Genomic DNA, 20,245 nt, shown 5'->3' with positions numbered 1-20,245 from the left:
GGTAACAGGTTTGACAACATGGTCAGATTCAGATTAAGATAATTACAGGCTTCATCTTCTTCATCAATACAAGTGTGACATGGAAAACAGCACATCATTCTTTGACAGGAGTGGTTGTAATGATTGTGACTAAGGCTTGCGCTTGTTGACTTGACAGTGGTCCTGGTTTAAAGAATTAACTCAGCGAGTCATCTGTTATTTGGGATCCACATAATATCATACAGACAGATTCACTGACTGCGCCTGAGCTACCTGCTATCGCACCAGGAAAAGTGTTATGTGCTTGAAACATGAGACAGGTGGCCTTTGTATTGTAGCCTTCCCGTTTCATGTCTGGGTTTAGTTTTCATTAATGTGCCCTTAAAGAAAGCAGTTACAGGAACAAATTCCTCCACTGTCTTTAATTTAAATAACATCTATGCAGTCACTGCAAGAGGTCGCTCACACATGATCAAACACTGTGCAATGCCGTCACCCTTGTCCAGATTAAAAATCTGTATATCAGGCTGAACCTGGTTTAATTGACAAGACTGGATCCACATTTATAAATTAATACTTTTTCTCTCTTTATTTGTGCTCTGACAGTAAATAAAAGCTTCATGCCATATGTATATTTTCCAAAAGTAGCAAAGTGCAAGTACATGCCACTGGGTATAAAATGAGAATGTATTACAAATGTGTCTTTATGCAAATAAAGGTATTTGTATGAGGAATTCATCCGGTGAATCAATAGAGAATACAGCTTTACTTCAATTGCTCTTTATTGAGAAATACAGCACTGTAAAAAGAAAACAATGAGTAAAAGAGAACAAACAAGCATCGACTTGCAATTAAGTCAGAGATCTACATTGAAGGCTCAACACATGCTCAGTACACCCACACAGGTATTTACACTTATTTTGCCGAATGAGACGTTTTCTGAAGACTGTGTGGGCATGTACACTCTGGGCTTGACTGGCATGTTAACTTGGTTGCACCTGTGTGGGCTAAGAAATTACCCCTTTATTATTATGTATTCTGGTTCAACTACAACCTGGGCAGACGTGAAATTACCCTGAATAAGTGAAAACACTCTTGTGGGTGTGCAGAGCCTTTAAAATGAGTTTGTATCAACTGATCTGCTTATTGAATCAGTTAGAAGTAAACAAAAACAAATGTTTTTACTTGCTACAAGATAGAGAAAAGTAAAAACATGCATATTTCCATTATATCAAAACCTAGTATGACAGTCCATTACAATGCACTGCTTCAGTGTTTAAGATAACACACAAACCCCAAATCAAAACAAAAACTAATAATATATAATATGGTCCCTGTTAGAAATCATTTACTTTTTCCCCCATAGACCAGTACTCTAAACCACAAACCATTGACGTGTCATTGGATGTAAGCTACTTTTCATTCTGACCAAATCCTAAAACAGCTGATAAACTACATGAAGCAGGATTGTCAAATCCACTGCTGTAGTGTTTGACTGAAATGAAAACACAGGACACTTGTTCCTAAATGTGTCATATTTGAGAGAAACTTGGAACGCAAAGAAAAAAAGATGAAAAATGAATGGTTGATGTTCAGGGTTTCCTTTTCCATTTCTAGAGGATAAGTTAAGTTCCACACATGTAGGCTGTATTAAAAATATGAAACAAATAGAAAATATAAGCCCTTACCTCCTCGGATAATTCCCTGTTCATACTCCAGCCTCTTTGAGTTGAGTTGGAGAGCAAAAATTAAAAATTACACACTAACTATTACAAGTTAACTCTGCTTTTCTACTTCCGGGGAGGTGGCGGACCAGGAGGATGAGGGGGAGGAGAGGCAAAGGAGTATGGTGGTTGTGCTATGAAGCCCATTAATGGAGGCTGTGGTGGAGCAAACTGCTGAGCCATCAGATGCAGTTGCCCCCCTGATGGTGGAGGTGGAGGAGGCTGACCAAACTGGCCCTGCGGCTGGTTAGGCTGATCCTGACCTCCACCGGCACTGGACTGTGCTCCGCTGCGGGAGTTGTAGCTCCCGCTGCTACTATAGCCCTGGTAGTGATCTGAGCCGGAGTTGTAGCTGCCCTTGTGATCCCGGCTTCTGTCCCTGTAGGAGGAAGAGGAGGAAGAAGAGGAGCGGTCTCCATCACGGTTGTTGTGGCTGTCGCGGCTGAAGCCACTGCGGCTGTCTTTGCTGCTGCCTCTAGCAGAGCGCATGCGGCGATCACACTCTTCCTGGTACATTAGGTTAGGGTTGGTGGAGTTGTTGCCACGGTAACGCATTCTGCCACCTGTAAGAAACAAAAAATTAAAAATCTGTATAATTTTTACCTGTTGATTACAACCTCTCCTCTTCAGATCTTAAGACATATCTCAAATATTCAAATCCATTCTGCTTTATGTTTGACTGTGAGGTGAAAAACCTGTGACAGTCCTTCTTACCGCCTCCTCCACTGCGGACCGAATCCACAAGCTGAAGCAGTTTAGGATTGATGGCCTGCCGGGCCTCCTCCAACACTCGGACAAGGTCCCGAGCCTGCCGCAAGTTCCCTGGGGTGAAGAAGGTGTAGGCAGTGCCCTTGTTGGTACTGCGGGCTGTACGTCCAATACGATGGACGTAATCCTCAGAGGAGCTGGGATAGTCATAGTTGATGACGAACTTGACATCTTCCACATCTTTTGCATTAAGAGCAAAAACACGATCATTTAAACATGATCATTTGAAGACAGGATAAAGCTTCATGAAAGGACTGACTGTTTGAGAGCTGAAAGTTTCTAATTAAATAAAGACATATTTGCAATTACATTAAATATTTAGTTGTTAATATTTTAAGTTAGAAATCAAGAATCTACTCAAATAGTTTTACTTACCTGCAGACACTGTGCAAATATCCAAGATTTGTTTCACTTAAACACCATGGTAACTCATTTAAATCTGAAACAACTGTACCTGAGGGTGATTTCAGGGTTTCATGCTCACTTGATGTACACTGAGCATGACATAGAGGTAAATAAACCATGTTTAGGCATCATAATCTTCACACCATTGTGATTTCTGGCCAAAATATTTTAACAAGGAGTCTGTTTCTCATTACAGAAGACGTGGGGCTCTGACAGCACTGCTGAGTCTGATCAATAAGTCTCCCTTCTCCCCTCCATCATGATAGACAGAAGCCACTTCATCAACCAGAACCTGCTACATCACAGATTTACGATGTGGCATGATGGATTTTTTTTTTTTTTACTAAAATATGAGGACGATGGAAGTACCTGCGTGTATGGTGAGTTCATGGAGGAGGTAAAAGACAGGGGTGGTGAGGTACTTACCCCCTTCATGTTGTTTTTACAAAGGTAGTCAGTCCCCCCTGATCAGTCCTGGTTCATAGGGAGGGGCTGAGGGGGAGGGAGGCAGGATTCATCCCTCACCTGCTGCGCATCCCAGCAACGACAGGCGGGAGCAGAACCGTTTAACCTCAAGAGACACACGCAACGGCTGGTTCTGTTGCTCTCGCCGCATTGCAGGACCCTCCTCAGACCCTGGCCAGGACTGGATCCAGACGAGCCCGTCTAACTTTCTCTCCCCTGTCTGTCTGCTTTTTTTTGGACGGACCGATGGGCAGACATACAGGCAACTCGGGTTGCTCCCAAGGAAGGCTCGTTGGATTTACAAACTCTGACAATACTGGGCAGGGGGGATCTTAGTTACCCAAGAGGAATAAGAGGGGCTTTAATCCCTCTAAAACTAGCCGAGCTTCTACTTTAATGTGACTGAGGGGGCAGTGACAGCAGCACAGACTGTTACAGCTGCCGTGTGCTGCCAAACCCTGAGAGGAGAAGAGGGGAAAAAAGAACAAGAATACAGTCATAGGAATTTTGGCAAGTCAAAGACACTTCACTTATCCCCCCTTCTCAGATATATCCTGCCAACAAATTAGAGGTCATATCCTGCCTTCCTGCTGTCTCTGTGAACACACAGAAAATAACTCAGCTGTCATTGTCCTGCACTCCAAACACATCTGCAAAATGTAACAGTATATAGAATTTTGCAGAATGATATCAATAGAACAACTACACAATTATTTTATATGTGGAGAAACGAGTAATATGAGCAACATCTGCATTTAATTTGTACAGACACCATAAAGAAGACAGAAGAAAAGGTGCACAGGAGCATCTGCCCCACACACCTCTCCTTTCAGGCAGCGTGCCAAAGAGCCCCGGTTGAAGGAAGCTTTCTAATTGCAGTAACAAGAAACAGACTATAAACCCAGCGGACCAGAAGGCCAGCAGCCTCCATACTGGACGTTACAGTTCATTAAACTGTCAGGTTATAATAATGGGGGTGTCCTAATATATGTATATATATGTAATGTGCTGATTTCATTTCATTGTTCACCACTAAATTCAAACTGATTATACCTTTGTGGTATTTTTACACTTTCAGGTAACAGCAATACTACGTATTTTACCAGTTTTATATTATGGACAATTCATAGTGAAATACAATATATAAAAAGGAACACACTGTCATAATATTAATATTTAAATAGTCAAAAGAAGACAACTCTGTCTTTAATGTTGTGAAAGAAATTCATAAGGTTTTAGGCAAATTCATGAGCTGGACTGATTTGCAGCAATAAATGGTTATAAATGGTTCTTAACTCTGCCAGTTATAGCTGGTGTCATCAGTAGTATACTTACCTATTGGTTAGGCCAATGTTTCAAAAAAAAAAAAAAGTCCAACTTTTGAATTCACATGAATTTGACTGTGGCAACTGTACTTGTTTTATTCTATCATGTATAATAAACTTAATATTATCTACAGACAGATATTACTCAAATATTCACAAATAGATGAGACAATATTTAGAGAGATTAAGGAGCATTATGTGTAAGTGTGAAGAGACATACCCAGACCACGAGAGGCAACATCAGTGGCAATCAGAATGGGAGCTTTGCCACTTCGGAATTCTGTGGGATTCAACAAAAAATTGCAAGAAAAATGCATTAAAAATTAAACTGTACCGATCATATTCTACATTGTCTGCTGGCACTTCAGCTATGAGAGATATAACTAGAAAACATGATCAACAATAACAAACGGCTATATTTATCTTACCTGTGAGTACCCAGTCTCTTTCTGGCTGGCTCTTGTCTCCATGGATACACATTGCTGGCCACCTAGCAAGAAAAACAACAGCGATGTGTAAGTGAGGAGTCTGAATGCCTCCTGACGATTAACTATTTCCATAGCTCATTGTAGGATTGATGTCATCACAGTGTAAATATCTCTCCGTGTCTTGCTTTCTCACCCATCCCTCCTCATCTTCCTTGTCAGATCATCACAGCGTTTCTTGGTCTCCACAAAGATGATGGTTTTGTTCTCCTTTTCTGCCATAATCTCCTCCATCAGCTGCAGAAGTCTGTAGACAGGGAGAGGCAGAAAGTCTGTCAGGACAGTTAAAGAACAGCAGCACTACTGAGCTCAGTTTCAAATGTGTCAAAGGATGAGTTTGTCTTGTAACAATATCAGAGTGGCTAATGACAAGATCACAACAAATTGTCATGTTGCTGCCATAGGAAATATATTGTCACACTCGCTTTCCTTACTTGTGGTCCTTTTCGTTCTCCATGCAGACATCAACAATCTGCAGGATGTTGTGGTTTGCACTGAGCTCCAGGGCACCAACATTTATCTGGACATAGTCCCTCAGGAAGTCTTCAGCAAGCTGCCGAACCTCCTTCGGCCATGTTGCGCTCCACATCAGGGTCTGTCTGTCAGGCTGAGAGACAGATACCCGAGGAAGAGAAAGCATACAACTCAAAAGCACTTCTACACTGAAAATTCAAGATTACCATATGAAATGCAGTCATGGTATCTGAGCCTTTCTCCTACCCTGATCTGTTCAACTATCTTGCGAATCTGCGGTTCAAAGCCCATGTCCAGCATGCGATCAGCCTCATCCAGCACTAGGTAGGTGCAGCGACGCAGGTTAGTCTTCCCTGCCTCCAAGAAGTCAATGAGGCGACCAGGTGTGGCAATGCAGATCTCAACACCTGAAGATTTACAAAATCATCATGAGACCATGTAAAATCAAACTAAATAGACATATTATTAAGTGGTCAGGCAGATCATTTCAATAATGCTCTGTGTGTTTGCTGGCTTGTCCAGACATTCTGCAATGGGCAGTCTTACAATTACTGTATGACAATATGACCACACACAGTTGTTTTATTGAAATGCTGAATTTCAAACTGTTTTGAATAAACCATTAGGCGTTCCTGTCTACAACCATACCCACCCCTCTCAAGGTCTCGAATCTGCGGCCCTTTGGGTGCTCCACCATAGACACAGGTGCTTTTGATTCGAGATGACTTGCCATAGTCATATGCCACCTGCTGAACCTGCTGGGCCAGCTCTCTGGTTGGGGCCAGCACCAGACACTGTGGAGAGAGGACAAAGGGTTTTACAGACTGACTGAAAAAAGAAAAACAAGTTTCACGTATACTTTCATACATCATTTTTAGATAAGACACTTCATCTAACAGAGTGACATGTTTAGCATATGTACTTACAATTGGACCATCTCCTCTCTCTAGATAAGGCTGATGATTGATGTGCACAATAGCAGGAAGAAGATACTGCAGAGGACAAAAGACACAAATGACAGCAAAATAGTTTACTTTCAGGAACAATAGGTAACCCAATTAATTCTCTTTAAATCCCTGAAAAAATAACAAAAAAACCCCATTATGACTCTCTCATCTAAATTATCAAAATTTTCTGTCCTGCTGTGGAAACTTCATTTCTTCTTGTATTCTTCTTCTTTATATTGTATTTCTTGTGGTTTATGTATTACTATTCAGATTTTATGTTTAGCTTTCTGAACATTCTATATTGTGAAATGTGTCATGTAAATAACGTTAAAATGAACTTTCAAATTAAAGTGTGATCGTCATGCAGGATAATAGGCAGGCATCCTTACAGCCAGTGTCTTTCCAGAGCCGGTCTGTGCAATCCCCACCATGTCCCTGCCACTCAGGGCCACAGGGAAACCCTGAGACTGGATCGCTGTGGGTTCCTTGAAGTTCTGCTGCATCAGCACATCAATCACATATTCTAGTAGGAAGACAATCATCAGTCAATATCTCTCGGTCATTCAATCAGAAGAACAATCACTGAAAATATTTTCTTCTTCTAAACAGAACCTTAGTTATTGTACAACACATTTTACTAACAACACAACTGGTCATTTAGATTAGTTGTACTGTTCTGTTTAGATTAACCATGTAAGTAGCTTCAACAAAAATGCTGACATTTTGAAGTCACTGGATGCTGGAGTGAGTGAATGAATTATGTATTGTATTATATATGTCAATACACAGATTAATTGTGCAGACATTATCATTCGTGTAATGTATGTTTACTGACGTGGAAACTGCGCCTGGTGAAAAGCAGTGATCGCCTTTGGACAGCCAGAGCCTCTGATGGTGATCTCCTTCTTTCTGCTAAACTCTTCCAATTCATACTGGATATGGCAGCAAAAGAAGAAGAGGAGAAGAAAGAAGTCAAAACATACATGGTTGGACATTGGTGTAATAACTCTGACCTAGTAAAGAAATGTGATTATGAGGAGGCATTACATCACACATGACTGTACCATAACTGCAACAAAACTGATGACAGCAACCATGATTTCAGTGAAAATTTAAAAAACAAGGAAAATTAAATGAAACACACTCAAATCCAACACTTTTTCATGATCTCTATTTGATATGTAAGATCTATGATCCACTCGAGTTTTCAACTTATTGACTGAATGAAACAGAAATATATTGATTTACCTGACTCATGCGTTGGATATCAGGATGTTCAGTGTAGAAGTTCTTCTCAAACTTTGGCAGCTCGTCCATGTTCCACCTCTTCTTGCGGAGATGTTCCCCTGGATTCCCAAACTTCATGGGTGGGGGGCCACTGCGACCACTCATGGCTCCAAACCGAGGCCTAAGAGATAAGGGTGAAGAGACAAGGAGTACTTGAAAATCAACAAAACGGGGTCCAATTTTACCAGAATGATGTCCTGTATGTTTTGTTACATGTTTGCTTCTGTCATGCCAATGAATGGCTATCAACATTTGCTGGTTCAGTACATCTTCCTACAGCTGAATCCAAATGCCCAGACTTCCTGAACTTGCAGATTTTTTTATTTTCATGATGTCAAGAGTCCACAAGGGGGCTCATGCAGACTAATGCAGACTGTCTATATCAGACCTCTACTGATGTCAATCTGCTGATGTAAGTTATGCACAATTTAAATAACACTGGTGTGTTGTTGTATTGAGGTTTGATAATTGGCATTTTTTTTGCTATAATGTGCAGAGACAGACTGGAAAGTGTTAGTTTTCATAAAACTAAAGAAAAAAATTAAGAGTGATGATTTTCAGATGAGTCGAGTGAGTTTATTATTATCAGTGTGCTCAGCTCAGTCTGCAGGTCCAGATAGTTGACAACTGAATTCAGCTTAGATATAGGCTATAACAAGTGATATAACTGTGGTGGTCTGCGGTGACTGTGACCACAACATTTGCCGAGAGGTGTCACACTTCTGAAGAGAAAACAAATCTACATGTTCAAAAGACTAATTATAGTTTTATGGCCTGACCATGAGCCATCTGTGCTGCAGACAGTCTACTGCCTTTGTTGACAACATGACCTTTACCTTGACACCGCCCTAAGTCAATTTTAGCCTAAAGGCTCACTTATAAATTAAATATATCATCTCTCAATCGGCGCAGTGTTTACTGTGCCACAGCTAACTAAAGACAGTCAGTTGGTATTCTTAGGCCTTGTTGCATGTATCGACCTATTGCTATTGAGTCTCCACCCTGCCGTGGCCCCCAGTCAAACTTCCTGTGATGTCTTCACATTGTGCAACACTTATTCTGTGCAAAATGTGTTTGTGTTGTTTTCATTACTGTTAAATGAACTAAAAAAAGTTACCTGTCCCGTCCACGATCCCTGTCTCTGTCCCCATAGGAGGAACTCCCTCTCATATTGGCGAAAACAAACTCCTCTCCGCTGTAACGTTATTTCGTTAATGTTGGCTAGTTGTAACGTTTGACACCAAAGTGAACTGAAAAAAAAAACACAATTTATGCTTGCAAAAAGCCGAGAGACTTCCTTCGCTTATAACTGCATGTATATTAGACGACAATTACGATTAAATAAGGATGATAATAAACAATTGTCGTATGCGTCACGTCAACGGCCGTTTCTGCTTCGCCCCTCTTCCCCCGCCCTCTTTACCGACGTAAATTGAACTAGTAATTGTGCGTAGTTGGAATTCAACAGAACGGACGCTACGTACAAATGTCCGCTAAGTAATAATGGTGAATTAGGTTTCCCCATTTGTTCTTCTTAACGGTTGGTGGCGGTGTGTTACAACAGTAAAGTCATTAACAGAGTAGAGGAAGAGATAGCCTTTCAGGAAGTGCAAGCTGTAACACAACACTGCGATATGTGTAGCCTAGAATAGATATCAAGCTATAAAAAATATGAAGTTACTGGTCTTTGTGTTAGCATGGTAAACCGTTGAAGTGGACGTCGAGCAGGGAAATGCCTTTGTTTGTTCAAAAAAGAGGAGTTGACTGCTTAAACTCGACAGCGGAACTGTTCGACAGATACCCACATTTACAGGTTTGTTTTCCAGGGATTGTGGCTAAAATTAGCTTCCTGAGAAGCTGTCACCACCAGTTAACAGTACTACTTTTCTTTAAGCAATGGCTCTATGGCAAATGGACAGTTAACCTTGCAATGTTGGTACATTTTAGGTACAAGGATAGGCTGTGACGTGGTGATGGCAGACGCATATCAGTCAGGAAGTTAAAACAACTATCTCAGTGTAACTAATTGTTAATTCATTGCATGTGTCCTGGTCGCAGGTAACGTGTAGATAGATATTGCAATATCGATATTGCGACAATATTGTAAAGATGACTATTGGTGTTTTCATAAAATATTTACACAATGAGATTTTTGATAAATAATCATAAGTACTGTGGATATAATTACTAAGTGGGTAAAAGCAAATAATAAATCAGCTAGAACCGTCTGGTAAGTTCAGAAAATTACATCACTGTACTGAAATTCAGCCTTTAAAACCAGGAAAAGAGAACACTTATACCATATGACGATATTACGATATCCAAAATCTAAGATATCCAGTCTCATATCACAGTATCAATATTTAATCAATATATTGCCTAGCCCTGCTATCTCTATATGACAGCCACATGACTTCATTGTACAGTTAAAATGATCTGTATTAAGACCAATCAGATCCCAAAGTTTAAATTATACAGTCTGGATAATTACCACTGCTACTCATATCTTGTGCTTTATTTCTTGACCCACTTGTTCTGTAAATTAGTTTGATAATTATGAAGTTGATCGAGGGGGAAATGACCTGTGAATCAGCACTATGGATTATCCACAATTTGTGTTTGGTAATACATTTTACTCTCGGGATACAGGAAAATGCACGAGCATTTCGTTCCAAGCCACTCGTTGACGTTGACCCAAAGTGCCTCCTGTATGTCCAACAAAGAGAGTTTGCTGCAACAACACCAGCAGACAGTAAGTAAAGCTAAATGGTTTGAAGGTTTATTGTGAATTATCCAGTAATTCTTATAAAAAAAACAATCTGGCTTAAAAAATGTATGCTTTAAAAAAATAACAGCCATTGGTAATGGTTTGGAAAAATATTCTGGACAAATGTACTTCATTCACTGTAATGTCACATCACAACATGATATTTACAGCAACTTTGAGCACACTGAGCTTCAGGAGTTTTGATGGTCTCGCTAAATTAAAGTGAATGGACTTTACCATTTTGTAATGATACTCAGCAATCTGACAGGGTGAAATCTGTCATGGAAGAAGCAGAGATAGCAATGTCTTCATCAACAGAAGCCTCAATAGTCTGTAATGCAGTGAACATAACCACTAAACATTTATGAATGTATAGCAATGGCTTTTTCCTGACAGACTTTTTAGTATGACACCTGTCAGTTAAACATTTGTTTGCCTCTAACAGACTCCTAGATAGTACTCCAGTTTAACCAGTCTGGATCATAATGATAATACATGCTTTCGTGTCTTGTCTATTACAGATTGTGTCTCAGTCATTGGATCTGATGATGCAACCACCTGCCATTTGGTCGTGTTGCGACACACCGGTAACTTTCCTTTTACTTGGTTTATACTTTGTGCCTGATTCTGCCTGTTTATGAAGTTAGATCATGTTTACCATGATTTCATTTTATTATGTCTCAGGTAGTGGAGCTGTTTGCCTTGCTCACTGTGATGGCTCCAGCACCTGGTCTGAAGTCCCACTCCTTGTGAAAACTGTCACATCACTGAGTAACGTCAGTAAGGAGGGAAGGTATGAAACACACAGACAGACACACATAGGCAGTTGCTCAATTTGGGCATCCGATTCACGTATCCTTTTTTTCTTTTCCTTTTCTTTGTTTTCCACTTTGCAGACTTGAGCTCCATCTTGTCGGGGGATTTAACGATGAGTCGAAGACATCCCATAAACTCAGCCTTAACATATTGGGTAAAGTCCTTTAAGTTACCACACCTCTTACTGCAATATTATGTTGACAGAGTTGGGCGTCGTTATACTAAAAGGACGCCTTTCATTATACAGCAGCATTTCAGAAACAGAAAGAGGACATTCATCTGGAAACATGTTGCATCACAGGTAAATTTGATATGACTTGTTTCATATTGTTTAGAAATATTCCAGCAGCCCTGCCTTCATCTAATCAACCCAACTGCTCTCTGTTGTTGTAGAAATGAATGACATTGTTGTCGATGAAACTCATAGACCTGTAGTATATGGAATAGGTAAGTGATAAAGATAAAGATAAAGAGATGCTACGCTTTCATGGCATGCAACCTCTAATATGTTGTATCTTACTGTGTCTGTTTCTGCAAAGGTATAAATGTTAAAACAGGAGAAGTGTTCCCTGCCTCATTCCCTCATAAAGGACCTGCAGAGGAGCTGCGTTCAGCACGGACCTTCACTGGGGGACAGGTACTATAAGAAGAGAAATGTTGTTTTCTTTTTCTGAATAAGATGCATGTGACACAAAGACATTTTTATTTATTTCTAAGTTCAAATGCAACACTCATTATTGATTTATTTGTCCATTTTTACATGAATCGATTATTGTTCAGTCTATTAAATATCAGAAAATAGTGAAAAATGTTCATCACAATTTCCCAGAACCCGAGGGGGACATGTTCAAATTGTTTGTTTTTGTCAAAACAAACAGGCCAAAACAAAAATACATGCAAATAACAAAGACATATAAAAAAGCAACATATCATTACATTTGAGACATTCGATTATCAAAATTGTTGTAATTAATTTTCTGTTGATCAATTCATCAACTAATTGTTTCAGCACTAATTTTAAGTCTCTCCATTTCATGCCATGACCCCAAAAGTTGTGAGTTGTTTACTATCCCATGATTGGCTCCAAACTAGTTGTGATGTCACAAATCATGCTTATAGGAAGGCCCCTTCAACTTCAATTTTTTAAATATTTTTCATACGCACACAGGGACACAATGTCATTGCTGAGAAAATGAAACGAATGTCAATGTCTATATTATTAATAAAGTAAATGTGTTTCCTCCTGCAGATGGCTGAGATATATGACTCAAGCCGGAGACTTGTTAAAATCGGCCCTTGCAAGTGGTCTCCCAATCTGGATATTGCCTTCTGGTTGGCACAAGATGATGACACAATTTTAAAGGTAAAGAAACTGGAAAATAACTGCCCTTAAAAAGTGATCTGCTTCATCTTCTGCTCTATTTCATTATCTCTAATGTTTTATTCAAGCCCATTTTGTTAATGAAGTGTGTGCTGCGCTCCATTAAGCGGTGTACTACAGACTTGTTTTTTCTCTCTCCTGCTCAGTACCTGTCCACCTCTCCAATGGCTGAGCCGCCGCACTTCGTCCAACACATGAAGTCCACCATCCAGTTCCTTTTACAGCACCCCAACTCTGACAGTCTGTTCCCCGGCGGTCAGCCACAGCTCTACCACAGGACTGAGCGGGGTGACTGGGAGAGGGCTGTCCAGTCATAGAGCCCCAGTCCCACCTTCCACTAAACCTTAACATGGAACGTGACTGTTTTTGCCTCTCAACTTAATGGATACACTGTGATCCACCCTCCCACTGTCTGTTTTTTGTTCATCGTGTCTTAACATGGGGTTAACCCCCGACTGGATCTTACATGTAATGAATAGCTCTCCTGACTCATCTGGCTGGCCCAGTAGAGAGCAGAGGAGGTGCAAGTGATTCTGTTCATGCCTGTTACATTTAATTTTTCCACTCTTGTGAGGTGGTATAAAGTCTGCACATTACATCACATACTGTGTTGCAGAAAGTCCAGATTAATGTCCTACCATGCTTCACTGTTTTGATTAACGTTGTTGTCTTATGTCCGCTTAAAAGACCATACTTATTGTTTTGTACATTTTTAGTCCATAAACTACAACTGCTGGCTGCAGAGTTTTTATATTGATTTCCTACTTTACATACTGCCATTGTTCTCTTTATACCCATTCAAATTGAAAATTAACTTTCAAAATTCAAAATTCATTTAATTCCCTTTATAGTTTTTTTTCAGCTACATACTATTGTCTGTTGCTGTTTTGCCAGAAAATCAAACCTTACCTATTTCAAGCAAGTTTCAAACTCTTAATGATCTTACATTTCTGTGAGGTATGAAATCAAAAATAATTCAAAATAACCTAAGTATGCTTTGGAAATATATGCACAATAAGTAGTTAATGGGCTAAAACATTCAAAATCATCTGTATGGCCCTTTTTTAAATGTAGAGTTTGGCCTACTGAAAATAACACATGGGGCACTTAATGCAGCAACCATAAGGAGTAAATGTATTTTGACACTTTGTTTAACACAGTGAAGAGAATACAAACTACTCAGCTCTGCTCTGTTGAGTAGTGAGTGGTATGCAGTACTTCATCACATACTCTACATACTGCTGTATACTCGGCTATGAATGTGTGTTTAGAATCTGCATGTGTAAATGTGTACTTCTGCAAGGAATGATATGGGTTCTTGACAAATGCAACAACATGATTTTACTAGTTATGTCTTTTTTTTCAAACTGTAAAAAAAAAAATAGATTTCTGAGCAGCATCTAATACAGTATAAGGCCTTTTCATCAGTTGTGTTAAGGTTGCAAGGTGCTTAAAGCATTCAATGCAACTTGTTGCAACTTGTGAACATACAGTATGGGATGTGAAATAAATGTAAATATCAAATCTAGTTTGAAAAGCTTATGTCTATATTTATTGTTGTTAAAGGTCGAGTGAATCAAGTTGAGGGTGGAAAATTGAATTTTGGAGTTAGACACTTTAATAGAAGAATAGAAGGTTTTATTGTGCCAACTGTTTAGTCCAATGACATTTGAGAACATTGTAATTAGTGAGTTTTACTATATCACATTACACATTAGAGCCCCACCGATATATAAGCTGATATAAGCTTATCACACATATATCAGTATCAATGTGTCAGCCGATAACAAGGAATGGCAGCGCAGAAATGCCAAAGATATGTCTGATGTTATTTTGAAACTCTGCATTGTATTGTTTGTCCATCATGGAGCACAGACAAGTTTAGCTGTAAAATGCCCCACTCAGAACACTTCTTGGCCATAACCGTCCCTTTAAATTCACTCATTTTCACAGCTTCCACTGAGGTATCACGGTCGGTTTAAATAAGGCTCCATTTCAAAACTAAACAAGTCATTTGAGATGAGACTCCTGGGTGTAGTCGTCGTGAAGTGGTACTCTGTCTAGATGTACTTGATCTTTACTGAAGGTTTTCCGTGTCGCTCCTCCCTGCAGCTGTGCTGTGATTTGTTACGTATGAAGGGGCGTCACGTCAGTTTTTTTACGCAGAATGAGCAGGAGCTGTCCGGCCAGTGAAAGCAGACTCTCAGGGCCCGCGCCGGGTGACGGATGGTACACCACTAGCAAGTATCCTGTCTAAAGATTATATGACTTTATGACACCCATTATATGAGAGGCATAACCTACACTTTTGTCGTTGATAAGAGTTATTGGCGCTTTATATGGAAAACCGGACGGACATGCACAGTACCTATGATGCCGTGAAGACCGTCAGACAGACGACGCTCGTCCAACCGTTACCGTAGTTACATTTGACGCCGGCTAAACTCACATTACTTAATATTAAAATTTCATTGGGCGACGTTAAACGTAAAATAATGCGCAAGGCGTTTTTGAGACACGTCCGTCGGTTTCCTTGGGTCACCAACGTCACCCTGTACGGCTGCCTGTTCGCCGGTGGAGACTTCGTCCACCAATGGTTTTCTCACCGGGAGAAAATGGACTGGAGCCACACGCGGAATGTCGCCGTGGTCGCTTTCAGTTTCCATGGCAACTTCAATTTCTTCTGGATGCGGTTCCTTGAGCGGAGGTTTCCCGGGAATTCCGCCGGGATGGTGATGAGGAAGCTGCTGCTGGACCAGACCACGGCGGCGCCCTTGGCCACCAGTGTCTTCTACACAGGTCAGCTGACAGCTCGGTTAACACCGGGGACAACACTGAAATCCTCCCGGACAGTTAATGGTTAACTTCCAAACACACATCACATATCTGTCAATCTGTAACTTGTGCTCTCTTTGTGCTGTTGTCATGTAACTTAGTGTAAAGATCAGCATGACTAGCAGAGGTCACATGAAAGACACACCAGAGCAGAGGTGTTGAGACTGATTATCCACGGAGATAAACTTCAAATAGTCTTTATACAAGTTAAGAACAATTATAAACACCTACATAGTAACAAAGTGATGCAAGACAGCCAATAACTTCCTAGTTCAGTGGTTGTCAAGCTTCTTCATGTAATGGACCCCTAAACTGACACAAATTAGACCAGGAACACCCATTTGATAAGAGTTTGTCCCAGGGTCTCCCATCTGGTAAGACTTTTGCTTTTAAATGTTTTATTACAGAATGTGTATGAAACCCATGACAAAAATAGTCATACAGTCTGTCATTATGTTACTGATTGACGGAATTAAAGTGAAAATAAATGCTTCATCTTTTTGCTGGGGACCCCCTGGAAACCCCTCAAGAACCCCTGCACTGCACTTTGTGAACCACTGCCCTAGAACATTACAGGCCTGATCATGAAGGTTCCCTTATTTGACTGGACCACGCTTAGTGAATCTTTCTGCAAGCCTTCAATCAGAGAATGAAGTGTCATTTGTCTTGTGTGTCCGCCAGGCGTCAGCTTCTTGGAGGGCAAAGAGGACATCACTCAAGACTGGAGGGAAAAATTCCTGAATACATACAAGGTGAGTGTGAGCAGAGACAGTCTGTCACAACATGCTGCCAGCGTCACCTTCAAGTCCTCATTGTGAAAATATACTGTTGATTTAGCTGTGATATGTTGTGACAGTTAGCTTGTTGAAGTGTCCATTCATAAAACTGATGACTAGTGGAGGACAGTTTATGAACTGTACACCCATCATTCCGTGTATGCATGACAGTTGCTTAATTGATGATGTATTATTTGGTTTTGGGGGAGCTCTTCTGACAGCTGAAGGATGAAGTTTTCTAACTCTCCTACCAAGTCACATGCCTCTCACTCACAAAAATTGAAAGTAAAGTAAACTTTAGAGATTTTCTTGCCTTTCTACAAGTCTAATAATGATTTGTGTGCTTTCTGTTTTCTCTCTTTTCAGACAGGGCTAATGTTCTGGCCATTCATGCAGGTAAATATTAAAATCTCCCATGCATAGATGTTAATTCTCACCACTTGACATTTTATGGTGAAGAGAATCTACGCTGAAAGGTCCACTAAACTAATGATTCACAGCTGTCAACCTCATCTCACACCTCATGATAAACATGTGGGTTAGTAAGTGGACCTTTCAGCTTAGATTAAAATCTTCAATTTTCTCACATTTAATTTCTTTAATTCCTTTAATTTAATGGCTGGTATGATATTGAAAGTGGCCTAATCTCAGTGCTTTTTGCATTGTGATAAAATTTGAAAGACAAAAAAAAAATTAGACCGATCCCAATTATCACAGTACTTGGGATAGGTCTAATATGACAGAAACTGACACAGTAGGTGGTATAGAGTTTAAATTTCATGAACACATTTTTGTAGACTGAGGAAACTGAGTTACTGTGTGAGAGCTTAGAACATAAATGATTTATTTTTTTGAAGCTAGTATCCAGATAATAAATCCTGATTTATTCATACCAGTGTAAAAAAGAAGCACAATATAACTCTGTCTGTCTCCCTCAGTTTCTGAACTTTGCCTTGGTGCCTCTGTACGTGCGGACCACCTTCACCGGCTGCTGTGCCTTCATCTGGGCCACGTTCCTGTGCTTCTCCCGTCAGAGCGGCGACGGCACGGCCGCTGCTGCCCTCGCTTGGTTGTTCCCCCCCAAACAGGATGAAGAAGAACCCACACAGGAGAAATTAGACTCCGACGAAAAGGCAGATGCTCCCAAAGAGGGAACAGCAGCATCTAAACCGACACAGAACTGAAACATGCAGAACCAGGAGGTGTAATGGAGGGAGACACACAGGAAAGCCCCTCGTGGCACTCGTGCGTAGCTCAGTGGTTGACGTTGCAGTAACACTACCGGGGTCAGAGGTCGGAAGTCTCACTGGGATCAAACTAAAAATGTGCGTCCTCATGATGCTTTAAAGTGCTTTGGGAAACAGCATGCAGCAAATGGAATGTATACAGCATATTTTTCAGTATTCAAACAACATATCAGCTGCGGAGGAAAATATAATTCAGTCCTATCTTTCCATCTCATCAGGTTTTACTTGTTGTTTTCATAAATGCAGTCTTGTGTTATCACATTTACAGCAGGAGAGTGCCCCTTATTTTATTGGACCATACTTAATAATACTGGAATGATTTATTCAGATTTCTATGTCTGGGACTGAAGCTGTGATGATGGAGAGATGAATGAAGTGTTTCCTCTGCTTTACGTCTAAATGAAAAGAGTTATTTCCACTATGTGGAGTGGCAGCTAACTTTCTAGTGTAGACTTTAAGCTTCATAAAATTTGAGCAAAATTAGAAATATTTAGATATCACATCATATCTCTTCTTCAGCAAGAGAGACTGCTGCGACTGCAACAGAGTGCCTGATCTCTGAGATCTATAGGACTGTCTGCTTTGGTTTCAGTTTACACTCTGGTACAAGTGCCAAATACAGACACAGACAGGTGTCAGTTATCTATGAAATTATCAAGAAAATAACTGTTTATTATCATTTATATCTAAGTACTTTCTACCAACAGATTAGTACGACAGTTAGAACGACAACAAACAAGGACAATGATTCAACTGAGCTACGCAAACACAAAGCACCCAGAAAACATTAAAGCATATCTGACAATACACAGTATTTTAAACTATTTTCTCTTCACAATTGAATATAATAATAATAATAATAAAGCACTACTGAAGATTACTTTAATGCCTAATGGAAGTCATCTAAAAACATCCATTTACTTGAACATGGAAAATGCTTCCTGCATGTCTTTGTGCTTTATGTTAATGTGATAGTGTCTGTGTGTGCTCTCTTTTCTCTCTTTGCACCATTTCCTTAGTTTTCAATATAGTTTGCTATTTCTAACCATTTAAAAAAAAAAAAGTACCTCTTAGTGAAGATGTTAGTTTATAGGTTTCCTTGCCTGCAGTGATTCTTGAAATTTTAACGTCAGATGCCTCCACCGCGCAGCTCTCTGCGGAGGTCATTTGTATAAATAGAGTACAGCTCAGCACAAGAGTTGAATGTTATTCCTATATATAGAATTTAAAGGTTTAAGGCAAACTTCTTTCTTCTGTCTCAGACAGATAAAGACACTTAAACCTTTGCATTAAGTTGTGTTCCCATTTATCCTTAAAATTCCTGGTGTCACAATAAGAGCTGTCTAGTTTTTCTAATTCGGTTGAGTCGAAAATGTAGTTTGCATCTGGAAGTAAATTAGACAAGTGTGTTTATTTTATTTGATCTGCCTCACAGAAGTGAATTAATGTTATTAGTAATTTTTATAATATATTTAATTTTTTTGTTTTAATTGGGGTCTAGAAAAACAGTGTAATCACTACAGCTGTTTAATCCTGTTTATTGGATATTTTTTTGAATTGCATACTGAAGTATATTAACTTAATATTAATGTACTATTAGTGTTTAAGTTGCACGTTTCTATCAGATTAATTTCTGTTTATTTGTAAGCTGATGTACTACACTGAAACTGAAAGGTCAAATCAGTGAATATTCCCTTTTGTTCATATCAGCCATGTGCAGTGTTTGAACTGAATACTAGAGAACGACACTAGTCTATTTACTTCAATATTTAAACACAAACACAAAGAAATTCTGTCTCAATTGTTTTCTGACTGGTTTTGATATCACAAAGAACAACAAATTGACCAGCGTTATTGACTGTAATGAATGGAAAAACATGATTTGATCACATTTTGCACTATTGTTGCACTAACTGTGGTAGAGATAAATTATATTTATTGTTTGAATAAATTGAAAACATCCGATTGATTTATTGTGTGAGTGTTTGTACAAGCATATCACTATAGCAACACAATAAATATTTGTTGTTACTAAACTGGGGTGACGTACTTGTATCATGTATAATACAAATGATAAGGTTCCATTATAATGTAGTAAAACTTGATAAATGTGATAATGTATATGAATATATTCAGTGTTCTGCAGCTGTCTGCATGTTGGATGCAGAAAAAGCATTTGACAGAGTTGAATGGTCATTTATGTTCAACAGTTTTATTTAGTGGGTTTGTTTGTTCTACACAAATCCAAAAGCATCAGTAAAGACTATTCAACAAATTTATAGATTGTTCGTTTGCAAGACTTTCTGGCATCTGCACTAATATTCAATCTCATACTTGGAACTGAAAATTTTAAAAGATATTATACAGTCATTGTCATTATCACTTCTCATCAGATGTGAAATCATCCCTTTTTCAAGTGAATCAAGTCATAACGAGCATCAGCAGACTCTCAGGGTACAAAGTCAAAAGGTCTTTTTCACAGAACACAGTTTGACATGTCGCAGCAGGGAAAAGCACAGGAGTAAATAATGAAGTTAATGGTGGCTGAATTCCACTGAGCTGCT

At 39.6% G+C, this 20,245-nt stretch overlaps 3 protein-coding genes across 3 annotated transcripts; 2 read left to right on the top strand and 1 right to left on the bottom strand.

Moving 5' to 3' along the window:
- Positions 1 to 743: 743 nt before the first annotated feature.
- LOC137178842 (probable ATP-dependent RNA helicase DDX17) lies at positions 744 to 9,289 on the bottom strand. Its single transcript, XM_067584023.1, has 13 exons — positions 8,977 to 9,289; positions 7,821 to 7,980; positions 7,408 to 7,504; positions 6,962 to 7,095; positions 6,552 to 6,617; positions 6,278 to 6,419; positions 5,872 to 6,032; positions 5,586 to 5,758; positions 5,288 to 5,398; positions 5,095 to 5,156; positions 4,887 to 4,946; positions 2,418 to 2,651; positions 744 to 2,266 (listed from the first exon to the last, which is right to left on the bottom strand). The coding sequence occupies exons 1-13, from the start codon at positions 9,027 to 9,029 to the stop codon at positions 1,770 to 1,772; spliced, it is 1,950 nt and encodes a 649-aa protein (XP_067440124.1). The 5' UTR covers positions 9,030 to 9,289; the 3' UTR covers positions 744 to 1,769.
- Positions 9,290 to 9,421: 132 nt separating this feature from the next.
- ntan1 (N-terminal asparagine amidase) lies at positions 9,422 to 14,351 on the top strand. Its single transcript, XM_067584031.1, has 10 exons — positions 9,422 to 9,672; positions 10,509 to 10,611; positions 11,148 to 11,213; positions 11,311 to 11,419; positions 11,523 to 11,596; positions 11,690 to 11,743; positions 11,836 to 11,889; positions 11,982 to 12,079; positions 12,692 to 12,805; positions 12,970 to 14,351. Exons 1-10 carry the CDS (start codon positions 9,592 to 9,594, stop codon positions 13,138 to 13,140), a joined length of 924 nt encoding a protein of 307 aa, XP_067440132.1. The 5' UTR covers positions 9,422 to 9,591; the 3' UTR covers positions 13,141 to 14,351.
- A 185-nt stretch (positions 14,352 to 14,536) lies between these two features.
- Positions 14,537 to 19,717, top strand: LOC137178969 (mpv17-like protein). The gene is made up of 4 exons (XM_067584033.1): positions 14,537 to 15,622; positions 16,340 to 16,410; positions 16,801 to 16,830; positions 17,373 to 19,717. Exons 1-4 carry the CDS (start codon positions 15,319 to 15,321, stop codon positions 17,616 to 17,618), a joined length of 651 nt encoding a protein of 216 aa, XP_067440134.1. The 5' UTR covers positions 14,537 to 15,318; the 3' UTR covers positions 17,619 to 19,717.
- The last annotated feature ends 528 nt before the right edge of the window (positions 19,718 to 20,245 follow it).

Source organism: Thunnus thynnus, chromosome 3 (assembly GCF_963924715.1).
Source record: "Thunnus thynnus chromosome 3, fThuThy2.1, whole genome shotgun sequence".
NCBI classification, from domain to species: Eukaryota; Metazoa; Chordata; class Actinopteri; order Scombriformes; family Scombridae; genus Thunnus; species Thunnus thynnus.
Note: the sequence above shows the minus strand (reverse complement) of the source record. Positions and strands in the feature narration are given on the sequence as shown.

Coding starts and splice junctions, on each gene's coding strand:
- LOC137178969 (XM_067584033.1), top strand. CDS start 15,319: ATGCGCAAGGCGTTTTTGAGACACGTCCGTCGGTTTCCTTGGGTCACC. Junction 16,411..16,800: donor AATTCCTGAATACATACAAG/GTGAGTGTGAGC, acceptor CTCTCTTTTCAG/ACAGGGCTAATGTTCTGGCC. Junction 16,831..17,372: donor TGTTCTGGCCATTCATGCAG/GTAAATATTAAA, acceptor TGTCTCCCTCAG/TTTCTGAACTTTGCCTTGGT.
- ntan1 (XM_067584031.1), top strand. CDS start 9,592: ATGCCTTTGTTTGTTCAAAAAAGAGGAGTTGACTGCTTAAACTCGACA. Junction 10,612..11,147: donor TGCAACAACACCAGCAGACA/GTAAGTAAAGCT, acceptor TGTCTATTACAG/ATTGTGTCTCAGTCATTGGA. Junction 12,080..12,691: donor GGACCTTCACTGGGGGACAG/GTACTATAAGAA, acceptor TTCCTCCTGCAG/ATGGCTGAGATATATGACTC.
- LOC137178842 (XM_067584023.1), bottom strand. CDS start 9,029: ATGAGAGGGAGTTCCTCCTATGGGGACAGAGACAGGGATCGTGGACGG. Junction 7,505..7,820: donor ATATCCAACGCATGAGTCAG/GTAAATCAATAT, acceptor TGCCATATCCAG/TATGAATTGGAAGAGTTTAG. Junction 5,759..5,871: donor AGATAGTTGAACAGATCAGG/GTAGGAGAAAGG, acceptor TCTGTCTCTCAG/CCTGACAGACAGACCCTGAT.